At 40.5% G+C, this 18,691-nt stretch overlaps 1 protein-coding gene across 1 annotated transcript; it reads right to left on the bottom strand.

Annotated features, from left to right (window-relative positions):
• Window positions 1-11,931: 11,931 nt before the first annotated feature.
• On the bottom strand, window positions 11,932-17,807 carry nts (neurotensin). The gene is made up of 4 exons (XM_071488027.1): window positions 17,463-17,807; window positions 16,402-16,463; window positions 13,396-13,587; window positions 11,932-12,400 (listed from the first exon to the last, which is right to left on the bottom strand). Exons 1-4 carry the CDS (start codon window positions 17,521-17,523, stop codon window positions 12,257-12,259), a joined length of 459 nt encoding a protein of 152 aa, XP_071344128.1. The 5' UTR covers window positions 17,524-17,807; the 3' UTR covers window positions 11,932-12,256.
• Window positions 17,808-18,691: the final 884 nt, after the last annotated feature.

Below are 18,691 nucleotides of genomic sequence, written 5' to 3'. Positions count from 1 at the left end.
ACTACCACCACCACCACCCTCCCATCTGCCTTTCATTGTTGCCAGCGAACAAATCTTGCCGCAGGGAGATGTGCTGCTACTTCTCCCTCAGTCCCTCCTTCCCTAAACCTCCACTTGCAGCTTTCACCCAATCTGGGAACAGGGGGAAAGGAGTAATCAAAACAATTACCCAAGTCCCATTTTGTTTCATAGAAGACTTGTCTTTTTTCATGTGAATCTTCAGCCAGAATGAAACAGGTTGTGTCTTGGGGGCTTTCTGTGGAACATCACACAGGCAGCAGCTGTCACAACACAAGAAAAGCGTTAGTGGCAAGCTGGCTGCACCAGCAGGTTCATCACTTGGCTCTTTCAACAAGAGATCCACAATGAATGACCAAAAAAAAAAAAAAAAAAAAAGAGAAGAAAAGTGTGAAAAGCAGTCACCTTGATATGTTCACACCAACAGTGAACAGAAAACATCCTCTCATCAAGAACAGTGGAGTAAATAGAAATCTGAATCAGCCACAGTGCTCATCTTTCACGACTATTACCTCCATGGATTGTTATCTATTTTCTCAATAAAAAGAAAAAACTCTTTAAAAATAAGCCTCTGAGTGCCAAGCGTACATTACTGTGTGTCTTGTGATCAGGCAAACAGCTGAAAAGAAAAGCCAGGCAACGTCTTGACAGATCAAGGGAGCCTTGACTTTGATGAGACAAAATGAGCTCAACACAAGATACAATACGTTGCCTGGTCCTCCCCACTGCCCGCTGTTCATATCTATCCCCTACAATAACTCTCAGACTCCTGGGCATGTCGTCCGAAATTGTAAAGGCCTTAATTAAAGATTAATGTCAGGGTTTCTTCATGCGCTGCTTAGATAACTCATTTCCCAGGGCGCATTGCTAAAAACCACCCAGGCTGGACACCAGATTTTTCAGCTTTCAGAACAAAAGCCCTCAGCACTCAGGCCAACAGGATCCTTCCAGCTGAAGGACAAGCAATAACAGCTCTCGCTGCTTCCATTGCGATGCCACCACTGTGACTGCGAATGGAAAGGGTGGGGTGGAGTGGGGTGAGGCGTTGGGGGTTGAGTCATTTTAATTATCACAGGCAGGCAAAGAGACACAATCAGCCAGTTGAAGGCCCCGGCTGTACAGGCTGCTTGTCCCCACCCCCCCACCCCCACCCCTCCCAACAATAACTGAGGCTCATCTTCTTCGGGAAGCCTGTTTATGATGTCAGGGCATGCCACAGAGTGTCTGTGCAAATCAGCCTCGCACTGTAGGCCTCTACACACATATGCACACCGCATATATACAGGCAGAGCCACTCCATCATTTGCATGCATGTTCGTTCATGTAAACCTGTTTTGTCAGCAATTTCCAACAGATGTGGATAAGATCTGACCAACTCCGGCGCTGCAGGCAGTTCTGCAACGTGGGCTTGTTGGTGTCTCCGTCACATAGAACCAAATCCTCTTTTTCAGCATCTCAAGGTTGTTTTTCTTTTCTCCTTTGAAAAAGATAAGATCCACAGGCAGAGACATATTAACCACAGACACCTCAGCTTTCATGTTTATAATCAGTATAATAAGGCTGGCAACAGAGCCTTGCAGGATGGAAAAGGACAATACTTTGATGGTCTGAAAGGTCTGCAATTTAGCTCTTTCTGTGGGATTCTCAAAATAACAAATGTGAAAGAGCCTAACATAGACGAAAACAAGCACACCCTGCAGTATCCAGCAGGCTGCCCAGGCCAGTAGATAACAGATGCAGGGTTACACATGCAGTATATTCACTCCTGGGGGGAATGGGTATCTGATCGTTGCTTTCTTTGCCTAATGTTCAGAAGCCAAAATGACTGTATCATTGCAAGGGCTGCTACCCTGTAAGCAAATATCTACCCTGATATAGCGAGTGAATGGCAGTTGCAGTCATTGATTCCGTCTGGTATTGCCTTCTTGTTAGCTCCTTTCTGTGGGGGGAGGATTGATTTGGCCTTCCTCAATAGTGATCAACGTGTCAGGCAGAACTGATGTTATTTTCAGTCAATAATGAAGGCGTGTCAGCCGGCATACAGTTAGCAGCAGTGCATGGAGGATGGCAGTCAGAGTATATACAGTCACATTTTCCCTGTTTGATGGCCAATAACACATGACAAGTTGTCATGCTGTGGCAAGATAAGAGTTGAGATGATGATTTCCATGATGCAAAATGAGTTTCCCCACCCAGGTTAATTGTTTTTCTGTATATGGATGCCTCAGAGGTCATTATCACTGTTTCAACATTGACAATTACCAAAGAAACAACAGGAGAGGCCATGTTTAATTAACTCAAGACAAATAATCATGACGACTTATTGGAGGCTGCACCTGCTTGACCCAGGTAGTGTGTTATCCTTACAGCCAATGACCAAAGCTGGATTACTAACTGGGCAAAACAACTGCCTCAAGGTCCCGAAACACTTAAACGACTCATATGGTATAATGTGACATTTCTGTGTCTTCTTGGATTCTTGGATTTTAAAGCAGGTCTGGGTTCTACATTAATACTCGTATCAAAGTTTCAGAGCGCTCAGTCCACAGAGAAATGCACACAGCCCATATTCAGAATTTGTGCCTTAAAACGAGCTGTCAGGACATTCCTAACTTTGTGATGTCACAACAAAGCAGTCACCACTCTCAGTTATGCCCCAAGCCCAGCGCACCTGGACCCACTGTCCAGCCTTTTGGTTTGTCTGAATGTTTACCTGAAATCTGCTATATTTTCATTCAATCACTCAGAAAACAGTCAGCCAATCCCACCGACCTGTTTTTTTTAATCTTCTTATAGATGTGAAAACTTCAAATAAAACACGAAAAAAGTCTAAAATATGGGACCTTAAAAGCTCCAGTCTTGCAGTGCCAAAAATTTGTCTTGGACTATGGCCAGTTAAGGACAATATCATCAAATGGGATGAAAGCCATATCTGTAAGAGGGTCAAGTTTTAGGATCTTCATTATTTTAGTTCTGTGCTTATGCTTCCTATAATCAAATTATCACACAGCAATTCTAAAGGCCAGATAGTATTTCAGGAAAGACATGATGCTCCCACTATGTTTTTTTTCTTATGTGGACATAAGGGCAAATATTTTTCTGTGACCACACACACAAAAATGTAGGCTGGTTGGGGCAAAAGCAGGATCGTAACAATCTATCCCAACCATACATTCGACATCACCACCAGCAGTGATTAAGAACAGTAAATAAGCTGAATGTCTAAAATCTAACTCCTTGTCTGTGTAAGTCTGTGAACTTGTACATATGTTGTTCACATGGCTGTTTTGTTGTCTTGTGTAGGATTGTGGGTAAAACATTAACGTTTTCAAACCTGACAGGAATCAACCAAACAGGTTCTTTAATGCACCGTGCTGTACTAGGTGTACCTCTAACAGCCCTCTTTGCGTTGATCTGCAAAGAGGTTTAAATCTAATAAACTTCCACCTTAATATTACTTGATACGTCACCAGCTATGGGGCCAACCCTCAAAGGCTCTGAATGTCTTGGTTGTTTCTTTGACTGGAAGGCCAGTCACTTGGGTGAAACCCAACCTCTTTGAATCGATGACAAGACCGGAGACATGAGTGAGGTCTGGAACCAGGGTATCAGATCTCTTTTTAGCTGACAGCACAGTAGGTTGTTAGTTAGGATGGTGAACTCTTATATTATCAGCAGACATCACAAAGTGTTGGTGCCGCTTTGGAATTAAAACACCCCGAGTGAACAGAGTTTCTCTTCTTTGTCTCTATCTGCTGTCTAACTTAGTAACCAGGGGCCATTATTCACAACTGACAATGACAGCCTTACCTGTGACAATGAACAGCCTCGATGTGGCCTGTCCCTTCACTGCCACTGCTGAAGGCTACGGTAATGCTGCCCATATGCGAGGCCTAATTACTTTCTTGGTCAGCCCCTGCAACAAGGTCACACTTGTTATGCCACTGTCCCATCCACACAATCAGATTTCTCACAAAGGGAGCTAATCTCATTCCTTCACAAGCCATTATCTTGATCGGACTGGCTTTTTACGCAATTTGCAACGCTGTCCAGATGAGAGAATGACTTTCCTTTAGCAGGAGCGAAGACGCTCATCAGCATCCCACTGAGAAGTTTCAAACTGTCAGCCAACATCCACCAACTCCAAATTGGAGTTAAATTGAAGAGGCGTCCGGCTGGAGAAAGGCCAAGACAAGCAGGCCCGAGCATCGCTGCAGCGGCAGATGTCGATGAAGGTTTTTAATGGAGTTGAATTAATTCACACAGGGTGTAATTTGTCCCGTGGATGTGGGAGGAGTACTAAGGCTGAACTTTTTCAGGGTCACAGGAGTCGTTATATTGATAGACATCTGCTGAGGCGGCCTGCAAATTTGCAAAAACTGACAGATCTGCTCTGATGTTGAGATAATGATAAATTGCATTTCCCTTATGGGAGGCCTGTTGCGAAGCCACAGTTGCATCCTCACATATGTTTTGCAAAGGGAGAGTGTTAAAGTCATCAACAGGTAAACAACTACTTTTCTAGCTTATTTCCGAATAGAAATCGGTCCAGTTATTCAAAGTCTGTATTTGTTTCATGTTAAGAGAACATTAGTTTGAATAGTGTGGTGTAATATGAAACACTTTTTCTCATCTAATCATACTTGCAAATATAGGTTGTTTTTCCTTCAGTTGCTACAACCAGTAGCCTATTGATTTAAATAAATCTTTTAACGATATTTTCTTGTTTATTTGAGTTGGTGTAGCCTGACAATCACAGTGAAGCGCCATTTATTACTATTCAGTAGTGACTGACACATCTGTTCCGTTAAGGTGATTTTCAACGCAGGCATTTTAAATTAGCTGCTTCTCAAAACCCACTAAAGTCTGTGATATCAATCAAATAAATTCTGATAGTTGTTATTTCCATAAGTCGGCTTACAACAGCCTGCAGCAGCATCACTCATCAGCTTCTCTGTCAGTTTTTCTGGCTTTCACGCAGGAAGATGACATCCTCGTTCTTAATCCCACCAACAAAGCTCTGATTGGCTTGTCTTTTTTTTCAAGCTGTGGAAACTGCTGTAAATGAGCACAATACCAGATCTATTTGAATCGCTGAAAAGAGTCATGCAGGCACGTGACTGAAACCTGGCCTGCGTGTTTATAGATCTGAGAGTGACAGCAGGTTCTCAGATATAAGCAGGTTGATTTTTGAATGTTGGTGGTGAAGGCCACAATGCTATAGAGGGCAAGGTACAGAATTACTAAAATTCCAGCATTTCGCTGACACCCCTTCTCTCAGTAGAATATTTTATAGTACAATAATAATAATTTTAAATGTATGAGATTGTATAAAGGGAGATTTCCCTGTCTTTTTTTTTATTTTAAAGCAGATCTATGTTCTATATTATTACTGTGAAAGTATCAAAGCCTCAGTCCACAGAGAAATGCACACAGCCTGTATTCAGAAACTCAGCCTTAAAACAAGCCGTCGGGACCTCTGGAACTTTGTGATGTCACAACAAAGCAGTCACAGCTCTCAGCCATGCTCTAAGCCTGGCTCACCTGGATCCACCATCAAGCCTTGCAGGATTTGGTTTCTGTGAGAGTTTACCTGAAATCTGCTTTACTTTTATTAGATCACTTTGAAAACAGTCAGCCAATCAGGAGAGAGGCTCAGAGCCACAAATACCACAAATATAAGTTCTTATGGATATCGAAACTTAACGTAAAACACTGGAAACATGTGCTGTCCAGTTAGTATTAGGTATTGTGACTGTTGAACTCAGGTTAATTAATTCATTAACCAACTAACTTCAACTTCACCTTTTTTTGCCAAACTTTAAATCTATGGTCATTTATGGGAACAAACCGGCTGCTGTGAGGATTTAGTGTCTGACTTGTCAAATACAAGATGATCATTTTAACCATTTTTTCTGTGGGCTACCACAGCATTTCAGTGTCTGCAGCTCCATCTAAGCAGCTCAGTTCTCTGGGCACAGTTCAATACAAAGTTACTGTAGTTCTCATTGACACTGTAACTTATATGAAATATACTGAAGCCTTACACTGTCACCTTTAAATAGACTTTCTAAATATATAAGGTTGCAGAATGTGATTAAAATCAATTAGGTGTTGGAAACACTGGAAAAAAACTGCATCTGCATTGTTTCTTAAAATTTAGACCAGGACAAATTTCTTTATTTTGGCTGCATGTCATTCAAGCAGGATACAGAAAGAAGTTTCAGATTTATTTTGGTGGAAAACCAAAAGGTTATCCTTGGAAGATACACCGTTATTGGCTTGGCTCTTTTTAGCCCTCAGCCAAAGTCTGGATTAGTTTTGTACTGCATTGCCACCTGCTGGTGCTTAGCCTACATGTGTACACCTGACAAATGAAGGGTTAGATGTAAGATTAGGGTTATCAAAGGGACACCCTTATCCTTAGGAAAGGGTTAGGGTTCCCTTTACTAGTGTTGAACTTTTATTTAATACCATGTGGCTGGATTTTTCTCTTTTAATCATACAAACACAGTCAAAGTAAATATTCCAGAGACCTCCAACATCTGTTGCCGTGGGGATCTGTTATCCCAACCATTGAAGAATATTTTTAGCATTGTGCAATAGCATTGTGTGTGTGAGTATTGCAAGGTTATGATGCTTGCTTTTGATAACTATATGTTGGGGAGTTGCTGAAGTCTGTCAGGGAACAGGGTGTTACAGATAGTGAAGTCAACAATGTGCACAGGGGTTGACGTGCCACGGATAGACTGCATAGGTAAAGACGAGGACAGAAGTGTGCAAGAGCACGTTAACTGATAGATCTGAGACAACCTTGAGGATGTGGGAGTGTTGTGTCTCTGTCTTCTTTTCTCTGTTTCAAACAGGAAAAATCATCTGCACCCAGGCACAAGTGAAGGAGGTCAAATGGAGTCAGATAGCAACGAAGGAGGCGCCTGAGCAAGGGGCAGAGTGGGCAACAGCCAGTGAAGAAGACTTCAACCTACATTCTTTGTTTCCTTTGTGTAACAGTAATAAAAACACCGGGCAAGGAGAAGTTAGGGGGTCAGACTTCGTGAACTGGCACAGCTGCATGTTGTTGTCAGAGAAAGATAGTTTGGCCCAGAGCTCTGTAACGATCTCCTTTTCTGAATGCTATTTTGCTGGCAGCTTTAATAAATGCTGGGATTTGAACATTGAATGTTGAATGTTTCCTTCATCAAACCAACACGCGAGTTCAGGAGTTCCACTTTTATTGTGGAGGCGTAGTGTAGGTTTTAATTTGTAGTTGAGAAAGTGCAAAATTACTATAGAAAAAAAGAAACTCCCTGGTGAGATTTAGTTTTTTAGACTGCTTACCTTTAAGTATTCTAAGAGACTTTAGGTTTTTCAAAAATAACAAAATGGCTTGTGGTGCCTTTAGGTGGTTAACTGTGAGCTCTAAAACAAAAATGTTCTTGCAAACAATCATTGCTATTATTTCTTTAAATTCTGCTATTCCACAGGGAAATAAACAATTTTTCCACATTTTTTGAAATTACCTTTTTGTTGTGTGAAATTACATGTGAGGGTAGTGCAACTAGAATTTGAAAAGAAGAAGTACTTCACACCTTTAAAAAAAAACATAGGAATCTCTACTGGTACCATCTTATTTATGACAAAAACTAAAAACCTGCAGAAAAGTACTGTAGGTTTTTGGAGTGGGAACATTATAGTATTCACAACTAAATTAACACAATCAACAAAGCTGCTTTGATTCTAATTATGCACAAAGGAAATCATACTAAAGGTCTCAGTGAATTAATTCTCAGTCACTTATTCTCAGTCAAAGGCCAAATACAAACATCATACAGCTACAGATTACATTGACCTTTTCACTGGCATCATTTGTGTAAAACATGCACTTGAAATCCATGTTGCAGGACTGGATGCTCACTGAAACATGTTAAACAAAGACTGAAACTCATCTGCAAATGTCAGTGGTTAGAGACGTCTTAATATTGGTGCCATATGCTGTAGCTATGTTGACTTTCGTGGGATACATTTGTCCAAAGTTGTTGTTCTCTCATTGCTTTTATTGAGGTTATTTTAATGGCACTGACTACTTCAGGTACATTTTGAAGAAACTTTGAAGCAGGAAATTGCAGGTATTCATCTTTTTTTATTTTTTTTTGGTTAAAATTGGCATTGGACCAAAAACAACGTCAGGGTTCTCATTCTCTGTTTTCTTTGTAAGAGGTTTTCTCCAGAAGTGATTTCTTTTGCCATTTTCTGCCTGTTTTGTTCCTTCAATAAGCTTTTCTTCTGCCTGCGGGGATGCATGTATTTCTGTGACACCCAGCTGTCATTCATACTGTAGATCAGGCCATCAGACTAGTTAAACAACACTGCCATCCGCTGCCTGTCATGCGCACACACACTGTTAGGGAGGGGAGAGGGGGGTCACTGACATGAGAAGAATAGCAATGGGGACTGCCTATATAATTTTTATCCCATCAATGTAATTTGGATCCGTCTGTGAAGACTGGATTAAATGAGGTGCGATTTAAGTCGGTTGACTCTTGTAGACCTGAATATCTCTGAGGTCATTTTTCCTTTTGGTTTTATATTCACAAGAAAATAGAATTGTCTCATTTGGTACACTACCTAGAAAGATCGTGAAATCCAAAAGATATCTAGAGAGGCAGATAGATTAAGTTTAACGTGGTGATGTCTGAAGCTATCTGTCTCTGAGATTTCTGCTGTAACCCCAATGCAAGGGAGGTGAAGGTAATTTTCATTTCTGCTGCTCAAAGAATTGAAAAATTACATTTGATGTTTTTATCATAACCTTTCTCCACAAAGAAATAGTCCCACTGAAACCTGTTCACACTGAGGCCTGTGGATCATCCCCAGTAACTGGAGTATTGTTTCTGGAGATGCACCCCAATAAGACGAATAATATTGGCTTGGCTCAATACCACTGAAAAAAGTAATTTGAAATTTGGTTGTGCTGGCCCTTGGAGATGAATGGATAGTAACTATGGTGGGTAATACAGTTGAATCTGATCTTTTAAAAAAAACTAAGGAAAGCCTTAAATGCCACTTTATTGTCGCTTCTCAGTGTGATCTTGCACTATAATTTAGGCATTTTACCAATTACTTTAAAGTATATCTGACTCTTGCACAATGAGGAAAACCTGAGGTATTTATCTTTCACTAAAGGGAGCCCAGTTTTATTTATAGTGGGCTGTGAAAACAGAATAAAGTTAGTTTTAGTATATATTAGTGTACCTTAGTTTTTTTTTAAATAGACGATGCAATTCAACATAGGACTGATCACAGCGTGAGCAAGATCCAGTTTTTGTGCCTGCTGATTTATCACTTCACACACCTGTAACCAAAGCGTGACAAGCGTAACCAGAGCTTTATAGGCAGAACAAAAGAAGTTATTTGTAGCTAATCATGTGGCAGCAATCAGTGTGTTAAATGGGTGAGCTTCAGGGAGAGATGAACACATGCAGATACAATCAAAAAGAATGTGTCACTTTAATTGAACATACTCAAGGAACAAAAATCAAACTGTTTAACCACATCTGCTCACTGGCTGACAGTATAAACAGCAGGTGCCATTTAATTTGTAAAGTAAAACTGACAATGAAGCAGAATTCTGATGAATTGATGAGAAGAATGATCATGTTTTTCCCGCAGATAACAGAATGAGGCTGTTCAAAGCATGTGTCCCTGTGTGCTGCATCTTACCAAGAGTCTGGAGGTCAAAATTCCTTCATTTGCGCCCTTTTAAAAAATGTTCAACACAGTTAATACACGCAAGAGCACACACTGACCTTGTGATGTTAAAGGTGCCATGAGCTGACTTTTAACATCAAGAAATCAATTCAAGCATCAATTTCCAGACATGATTGAACATCACTATCTGACTGTCTCCTGTGTGTGTGTTTTTTCCTGGCTGGATTTTTTGTCATTACAGCATTGTTGTACAGTAGAAAACAGTTCCTGAAGGATCTTTTTTATAAAGAAGTAGAAAGGGGAGGAAAAACACCAGAAGACAGCAGTGTGATTCAAGAGAAATGTAAAGGATTAAATAAATAATTGAAAAACTTTGGTAACAATAATACTAGCCAAAAATCTCAACAACAGTCATTTTCTTTCTACCAAACTATAAAAATTCTCTTTAAAGTCATACATTTTTTTAAGTTTACCAATTCAGAATTGGAAGCAGGAAAAAAATAAAACTAGTGTCATTTCTCTTATTGTCAACAAATTCCATTAAAGATGAAGACACATCTCTCAATGCTATGACTTCTGTGCCCTGTCTGAGGCTCTCACCCCCAAGCCAAGGATGTAAATCTGTTTGCAATAAAAAAGTTACTCACAAATATGCAAATTTATTTATTTAGAAGTAGCTTGGTTCCTATGAGAGCTGTTCACAGTAGTTTTTTGTCAAACTCAAACACAAGCAAATGGTGTATTTGGTGACTTTTTCAGATACAAATTGATACATATTTGGTCCTGTGAATATTTCTGGTTGGAACATGAGGTGTCTGGGATTGAGTCATAATAAAGTAAAGTACATGTATTAATGGTAATGCATACATCACTGAATACATCGCCATGGTGTGGCTCACTGACGTGTTGTAATAGTTTCTGGACAACAATCAAAGTCTATATAATCAGACTTTGGCTTCATAGATATCATCATAGGATATCACCATAATTATCCTCAGTGTGTTATTTCTTCCATTACCGGAAAGCCAATTGTTGGAGTACAAATTCATTTTGTAAGTGTTACGACTCCCTTTAAGGAGCCATTTTGGAGTAAAAGGACAGCCCGCTCTCAAATTCAAATCTAAAAGTTTCTGAAACCTCTGTACAGGAACTGAGAATGTGTCTAAGCAGGGTTGTGAACAAGATTTGTTGAGGAAACACTGAGGTCCTTGGTGCAGATTCCCCCAAGGGAAGCCTTAGCCCCAAGGAAATTTTGACACCATGCACCAAATATTTTGGAAAATTTTCCATTTTAACATTCTTTACTAATGTACCTGTGTAATTATATTTTCAACATAAATGTGCAGGTCAAAACCCCAACATCTCCAGAAATATTGTAAATTTGTTAAAGGTTTATTAAATCTTTTTCGATAATGCACATTCTAACTTAATGATTGATTGATCTTTTAATTTTTTAAATCCATGAAGAGTGAAATTAAACGTGCCATATTGTATAAATGAGATTTTAATGTCTTTTTTGATTAAAGAGGACTAGGTTCTAAATTAATACTGTAAAGTATCAAAGCGCTCAGTCCACAGAGAAGTGGACCATATTCAGAACGAGCCGTGAGAACTTCCCTAAATTTGTGATGGCACAATAAAGTAGTCACCGCCCTCAGCCATGTCCCCAGCCCAGCCCACTTGCACCCACCATCTAGCCTTGCAGGATTTGGTTTCTCTGAGTGTTTACCTGAAATCTGCTATATTTTATTCATCACTCAGACAACAGTCATCCAATCAGAAGAGAGGATCAGAGCCTGTCTTTTAATTGGCTCACAGACCTGTTGTTACTAGAGCTCCAGAGAGAAACCTGAGAGAGGAGATGTAAAACTACACTGAGCTGGTTTTTGGTCTTTAAAACCACAAATATATCTTCTTATGGATATCAACACTGGAAAAGTGCAAAATACGGAACCTTAAGACAAACTTTATTTAAAATAACTAGAAACCAACTAAGAAAAAACACTATAATTTGTGTGGAAATTAATAATGTAAATGTCTGTTCAGGTGCTTTAGACCTCCAAATTATCAGAAGTAATATCAAGAATGTGACCTTGGTATCCTCAATGGTAGCTCCTGCGCTGTGCTTAACATAAAGTGGCTGAGAGAAGCAGTTGGTAAATGTTATGGAAGGGGAAGAAGAGATAGTCACATCACACCGGTTTTTACCATGAATCCTTTAATCATATCCTGAAACAAAATAGACTTAGTGTGCAGTGAAGAAATAGAGTAAATAAATATAGTTTCTCAAAGATACACAATTTGTTTGATGCTCAGGATTTTATTTTTAAGGACCTATATTTGAAAGGAGCAGAATACAGGCAGGTCTCAATGCTGGAGATACAATCAAAGGGTCGGACTGAATGAAAATAACAGTGGGAAATGAAAAAAACACATTGCAGCAACAAGAAGAGAGCAAAAAGAAACACAATCACATCTTCACACAAAGGTCTGGTCCCTTAAACATCACCTAGGCCCCCGGGGGTGGTTGTCAGTAAATTGTACTTCGTTTTAAGATGTATGGCCTCCGAGACTTGGTGTTGTGCGTCGCTTGCCTCTTCAGGATGTAGGGTGATTTTCGCTTCAGAGGATTGTCGCTGTTCTCCTCTAAATATTCTAGAGAGTCGTGAAGTAGCTGTTAGGGCCAGAGAGAGAGAGAGACAGGGCGGCGGGTGAGTGTCACACAACGAGGAGGAAATGGCAGGCAAACACATGTTTTGTTGCTGAGTGGCAGGGTAATGGGTGGCTACGCCGGTGTAGCTGTGCTTTAACGAGCTCGGTGCTCCCATGCATGGCAAAGAAGATGCTGATCTGCAGTCACTGCGTTAAGGTTTAAAAAAAAATGAAAAAAAGAAAGAGAGAGAAGTGCTGCAGTGTAAGGAGCTGAGAGTGAAAGGAAAATGATGAAGGGGCGGGGGGATAGAGACAAGGAGGAGGGGTGAGAGAGGAGTGATTTACTGAGGTGTGTTTACAGCGAGGGAAGATGGATGGGCTCTGGGTCGTGTGTGTTTGCGAGATGTGGGTGACAGTTAGAGTACCTGTCTGTGTTTATGTGAACGTGTGTAGATACTGTACACGGGGATTGTATATCAACCAGGACTTGCTGTTCTTAACTTTTCTAATTTGTTAGTGTTCAGTTTTTTGTTGTTTTTTTTGCAAAACTCAATATCAGCAAGTGACCACTGATAACAAATACAAATTATCTCTTATTTTTAAAAGCTCTGGATGTAAGATGAGAATATGTGACTTTCTGCAAAATAATATGTAGAGTTTTGGAGAATTGTTTTAACCTGAAGAGCAGCAAGAAAGCACCAAGGAGTACTTGAACTCATGATACTACATTTTACTGCTGAAACACTTACATCTAGTGCTTAAAGAATGAATACACATAAATGCAAACACCATCAAGGATAAGAGAATAAAGCTGACCAACTTATTTTCATTGTGGTATTCTAGTGTCTTCTATGGCAGTGACAATGAAGAAAAAAAAAAAACATACCAATTAACTAATGGATGACTTCTTCCACCACTGTTCGTGTGTGTGTGTGTGTGTGTGTGTGTGTGTGTGTGTGTGTGTGTGTGTGTGTGTGTGTGTGTGTGTGTGTGTGTGTGTGTGTGTGTGTGCGTCACCCTCTGCTCCCGGCTCTGCAGCGCTCGGCAGATGTGGTGCAGGCTGTACAGCTCCTCCAGCAGCTGCAGACTCCCCTCCCTCAGCTCGCCGTCCTCCTGCTCTTCGCCGCTCCACGTCTCCTGCCGCAGGCTGCTCACCATCCTGCACAGGTTGGCCAGCGACACACGCCAGTAGGGGGCAACCTGCTTATTCTGTTTCATTTGCCGAAAGGGGACGAGAAGGGGAGGGGGGTGTTAGTTTGAAAAGGTTTAAGTTTCAAATTGAGTTCAGGAGGTGGCACTTTTTTCCAAATTCTATGAAATGATTCTATGAATTAGATCCTGGTTGTTGAGGATTTGATTTAATTGAAGCTTCAACTAATGCTGTGAACTGAGGTGAAGTGAAAATTGAGTGGAGGCCAGAGGGAGAGGGACCACAGGGGATAAAAACGCACACACAGCTGTTAAACAACCTGCTGTTTAGAGCATTAAAAGTGACACTTTTTTTCATTTTTCATTTCATATTTTATGACAAGGTCATGAATGTGCTGCTTTGATTATTAGATCCAGACAAAAATGGGCTGAGCACCTTTTAGTACAGTCTAATCTAACAGCCCTGCTTTAATTGGGACATGCTTAGCTTATTTTTATGCTTCTGTTTGGTTTTGACTGTGAATGGAATTAAACTAAATAGAAACTATTGAGTTAGTGGTATTACTGTAGTGCATTGCTTTATATTGTATACATGCTAATTTTGGGGATGGCATTTATCAAAATTGTCGCTGAAACTAATTCACAATACAGACATGTATTTGATATCCTCAAAATACTGTGTTTTGTCTCACTTCTCACGGATGTTGAATCTCATGTTCCGTATGTTGATCTTTGCCTTTTATATTTCATTAACAACACTGATTTAAATACGTGTCCTGTCATAGTTTTGAGCAGATGCATTAGATGCAGCCGGCCTTAATGAGCCACTCAGCCACTCCAGTGTATTGTATTTGTTTTACAGAAAAGCTGTTATCTAAAGGCCACTCTGATTTTCACTCAGTGTGTTTTTTACAGTGGCAGCAGTAAAGGCTGTGCCAAATCCCTTTAAGAGGCGCCGAGGATGCTGCATTTGAGGTTTCCACTTGACACTGAAAGCACTGATGCAACCCGTCACATGTTAAGGCTCAAGTTAAGATATGTGTGCTCCTTCTTTACCATTCAGACGCCCACAATGATATTTATGCCATATATATAACTTCATCTAGCTGCAGGCAGCTGTGTTATAATCTAGTTTGAGTGGTTTAAGACGGAGATGGGCCCCCGGGGGCCCCCGGTTTGTGGGTCGGCCATCTCGCACACATTTGCCACAAAGACCTGAGGTGTCACTGAGGATGATGGAAGGATTCAGAGTGCAGGGGGGAATTGTCGCTTCTCAGCTATTGTAGACGACCACAAGCCCTCAGAGACTCTGTTTGCTCACATCATTTATGAGCAGCAGAGGAAAAGTGTCTCATCTGATGGTGTAGAGACAGGAGCCATGTCATATATAGGTTCTTTTTCATTTTCCGGGGGGGGGGGGGGGGGGGGGGGCATGTAATAAACTTTGTAGAGACATCAAACGAACAACACGCCAGGGAAACAAACATAAGCAGCCATTAACATGTATAAATCATTCATGCATCAAGGAGTTCAGCAGTTTTAATTTATTTTTAAATGAACTAAGTGAGTGGGGGCCTAGGGTGTGGGCTTCATTGTACACAAAGGTCACATAATGGGTTTTTTTTTTTTTTTGTGGCTTCATCAGGGTCTTCTCCCTTAATGCTAGTTCGTCAGTAACTTAAAGGAGTAAAATAATCAGCTAATGAAGGGGTCCAATATTCTCACAGTCCCCAGTGGGCCACTCGTTATTGACAAATCAGCTCCGTCTCAGTGACTATTGACTTTTCTATCAGTGAGTGACTTAGTAACTTAACCTGAGGATTCAGAGGTGCACTTTATTGCATGTTCTGCACTGTTTCTTGAACATTTAACTCAATGTCTTTACAATGAGCAACTTAAAATGACTTAAAATAAACTGGTCAGACTGACAGATGAGCCCTGGCTGTAGAATAATGTACGGTAATCATGTTCAATAGTGGAAGAAGAGCAGGAGGGGAAATCTACCGTCTGCATCTGATCAGGCCAATAAAAATAAATAAATAAAAAAAAATTATGTATATTGTTGAGATAAAGCCACCGGTATCTTCTACAAGACTGCACTTTCCAGCCTCTCGAGCACTCTCTCAGTCACCCAGCAAGTTATTATTACAATCATCACCCCTGAGCAACCTCGAAGCATCAGCAGCAATGAATCACTCTCTGTGTGGGTGCCACAGTTATTTATCAGATAGAGAGGAGGAAGATGTGTCGCTGTGATGCTGTCAGGTCCATCTGAATCCTATTAGGCTCTGCCATCCATCTCTCTTTGCGCCTCTAGTCCCACTTTCACCGACTTCATCCCTCAGCTTTGCCTGGCCTTCAGCGCGCAGCACCAGATAGGTTTGATAAAACAAATCCTAAAGTTACAGCTGGATAGCTTCTCTCAGCTTCAGCTCTTATTTTCCTTTCATCTCAGAGGACGTGCCCTAGACTGCAGCAACTGGAGTGTGTTGATTATATTTATTTCTCTCCACACACTTCCAGTAAAAGCAAAGCCAGTCCAAAAACAAGTAAGGCCCTGAGCGACACGGAGGAGTCTCTTATAGTAAATGATTTATCTCCCACTCAGCAGGAACACAGCCAAAAAGGTGAGGCTGTGACTGAAGTATGGGTACAGATTTCATGAAAGAACACCTGGGTAGCCTGTGTGTGTGTGTGTGTGTGTGTGTGTGTGTGTGTGTGTGTGTGTGTGTGTGTGTGTGTGTGTGTGTGTGTGTGTGTGTGTGTGTGTGTGTGGAGTCAGGTGGAGGGATGTGAAGGGTCACTAACTGACCAGGTGGGTTTAAGCTGTCTCTGATGCCACAGGTGCAAAAAACAAAATTGAAGCGCAGTTACCTTAGAAGTGAAGAGACTGCTGAGCAGCTCCTCTTCTAGCGCTCGCTGCTCCTGGTCGACGTCTGCGAGTTCAAGGTAAAACAGAAATACAACCTTCAGCCAAATCTGATCTGGAGCTAAATCAATCCTGACTGCTTACTGCAGAAGAAAATGTCGTGATATGACTATATTTATATCATATATTATATGTCATTATATGATTTCCATATCTAGATATGGAAATCCAGAATTATCTTCATGGATTTGTCTGATGCATCAACTGGCATTTAGATTTTTTTTTTCCATCACCTTTGTGAGTTGGAATTAACATGTAAATGTTGCAAACTCTTCTTCTTAAGGGGAATTTGGAGACTGCAACTTGAGCCAAACCTCCTCAGTCTTATTAGTTGGTTGGCAACTTTAAGGGTTCAACAGGTGACACATGATTCATTTACAGATCTTCCAGTGGGCCCTCAGAGTGAAACAAAACACAAATTACCCAATAAAGCTTTGTAAATCCAAGGTCCATTATTCATTTTATGATCCATTTGGCTCATTGGAGTAACTGTGACTGAATTTCCTGTGGGTTTAGATTCTCAAGCAGATTAATGTAGCCTGTATTTAATTAAATAAATGAATAAAGATTAATTTTAAAGAATAATTAACTTAAAAAGATAATAAATACTATTTTTCTTCTCTGTGGTTTATTTATAGGCTCATTTATATAAATAGTTTGACCAACATTTAAATGACGCATCATTACATAATATCAGTGAGGAAGTGGAGCTAATAGGAGCCTAAGAGACAGGGACTGTTGAATCAATAGGGCACAAAACCATAACGTTAAACACAAGCTATGAATTGTATCTTGATATTTTCGAAATCATTTAGACTAAATACCAAAATGATGCACCTGTTGCATACAGTAAGTTGCTTGAGAGGCAAATGACTTGTTCCATATTTCTGTTGAGCGTCATGGCTCTTTGTCTGCCTTGTTACCACGAGTGAAGTCACTGATAAATGATAAAATTCAGAAAATGATGCAAACATGCAAAACCTGTAGAAAAAGCCGCGGTGCTTACCTGTGCAAAGTCCACCACATGTGAAACAGAGGAGAAGCATACACGCCAGCTGTGCCTGCATCTTGATGAGAGTACACACAAAAACAAACAAAAAAAGATCCCGCACTGAAGAATTCCCCCTGAGGAAGAATCTAGTCCATAAGGTTAAGGGTCAGACCCAAACAGCTTGATGAAGAGGGAATGTTTAGTGATGCTGCTGCTTCCTCTTCTTCTTCTTCTTCTTCTTCTTCGTCGTCTTCTACCTCGTCTTCTTCTTCTTCTCTCCCAGCTCCAAACCACGCTTCCCCTTCCTTGCAGTTTTCTGGTTGGATTGTGATGTGGAGTGGGCTCCATTCCCTCAGTTTATAAGAGGCAATGTGATGTCAGAGGATCTCGCACCACCACTTCCCCTCCACCCCCACCTACCCAGCCACTAACTCAGCCCCCTCCATCCACCCATCCATCCCTCTCCTCATATTCCCCCTTCTCTCCTGTCACCATGTCATTGCTTTATCAGACGTCACTTTAGCATCACAATGGCGAAAGGTTTTTGCGTCAAGGTTTGGGAGATTTGGTTATTTCACCTCATGAATGCACACAGTCTGAGGTTTGCTTTGCTCTCGTCTGCCGGGGGCAGGATGCAGGAGTGATGGGGGGGAGTGGGAGGATGCATGACAAAGATTTCATCTGTTAAAGTGTTCCTTTTAAAATGTGTCTTCATTTGAGAAAATCTCACCACAAGGTTCAGTTAATAGCTATTCTGGGATTTTTATATCATATTGCACAGCTTTCATCAGCAGATGGAGTTTGACAATTTCCCAAGAGGTTGTAGATGTTGGCACTTTCAGGACTTCCTGTCCATGTTGGCTTAAAAGCTGAAGTTCAAAGTTCATTTGTTCATTAGTTTTTCTTGGAATTAAAAATGACTATGATTCTCTCTGTGCATAATTTAAACAAACACAACTACTTAAATTTCTCTGAGTCCTGCAAAATATTTAAAAATCTGAGCAAATGTTTAACAAAATAAATAACATTCATCCATTCAATGTGGATTTCAATTTGAAACTAAAAAACCAAAAATTGTACATTCAGTTTCATGAAAACAATGGAACAGTTCAGAAATATGCTTTTAAATCATGTTTCTGAATGTAATTGTTTTCATTAGGAACTGATTTGTATTCTGATTGGCTGCTGTGTTTTGTTTTGCTTTTGTAATCTCACCATCATTGAAAATGAGGGTCACCCCTCAA

This window comes from Trachinotus anak, unplaced genomic scaffold, assembly GCF_046630095.1.
Source record: "Trachinotus anak isolate AG129_WGS33_773 ecotype Australia unplaced genomic scaffold, CSIRO_AGI_Tana_v1 ptg000002l, whole genome shotgun sequence".
NCBI classification, from domain to species: Eukaryota; Metazoa; Chordata; class Actinopteri; order Carangiformes; family Carangidae; genus Trachinotus; species Trachinotus anak.
Note: the sequence above shows the minus strand (reverse complement) of the source record. Positions and strands in the feature narration are given on the sequence as shown.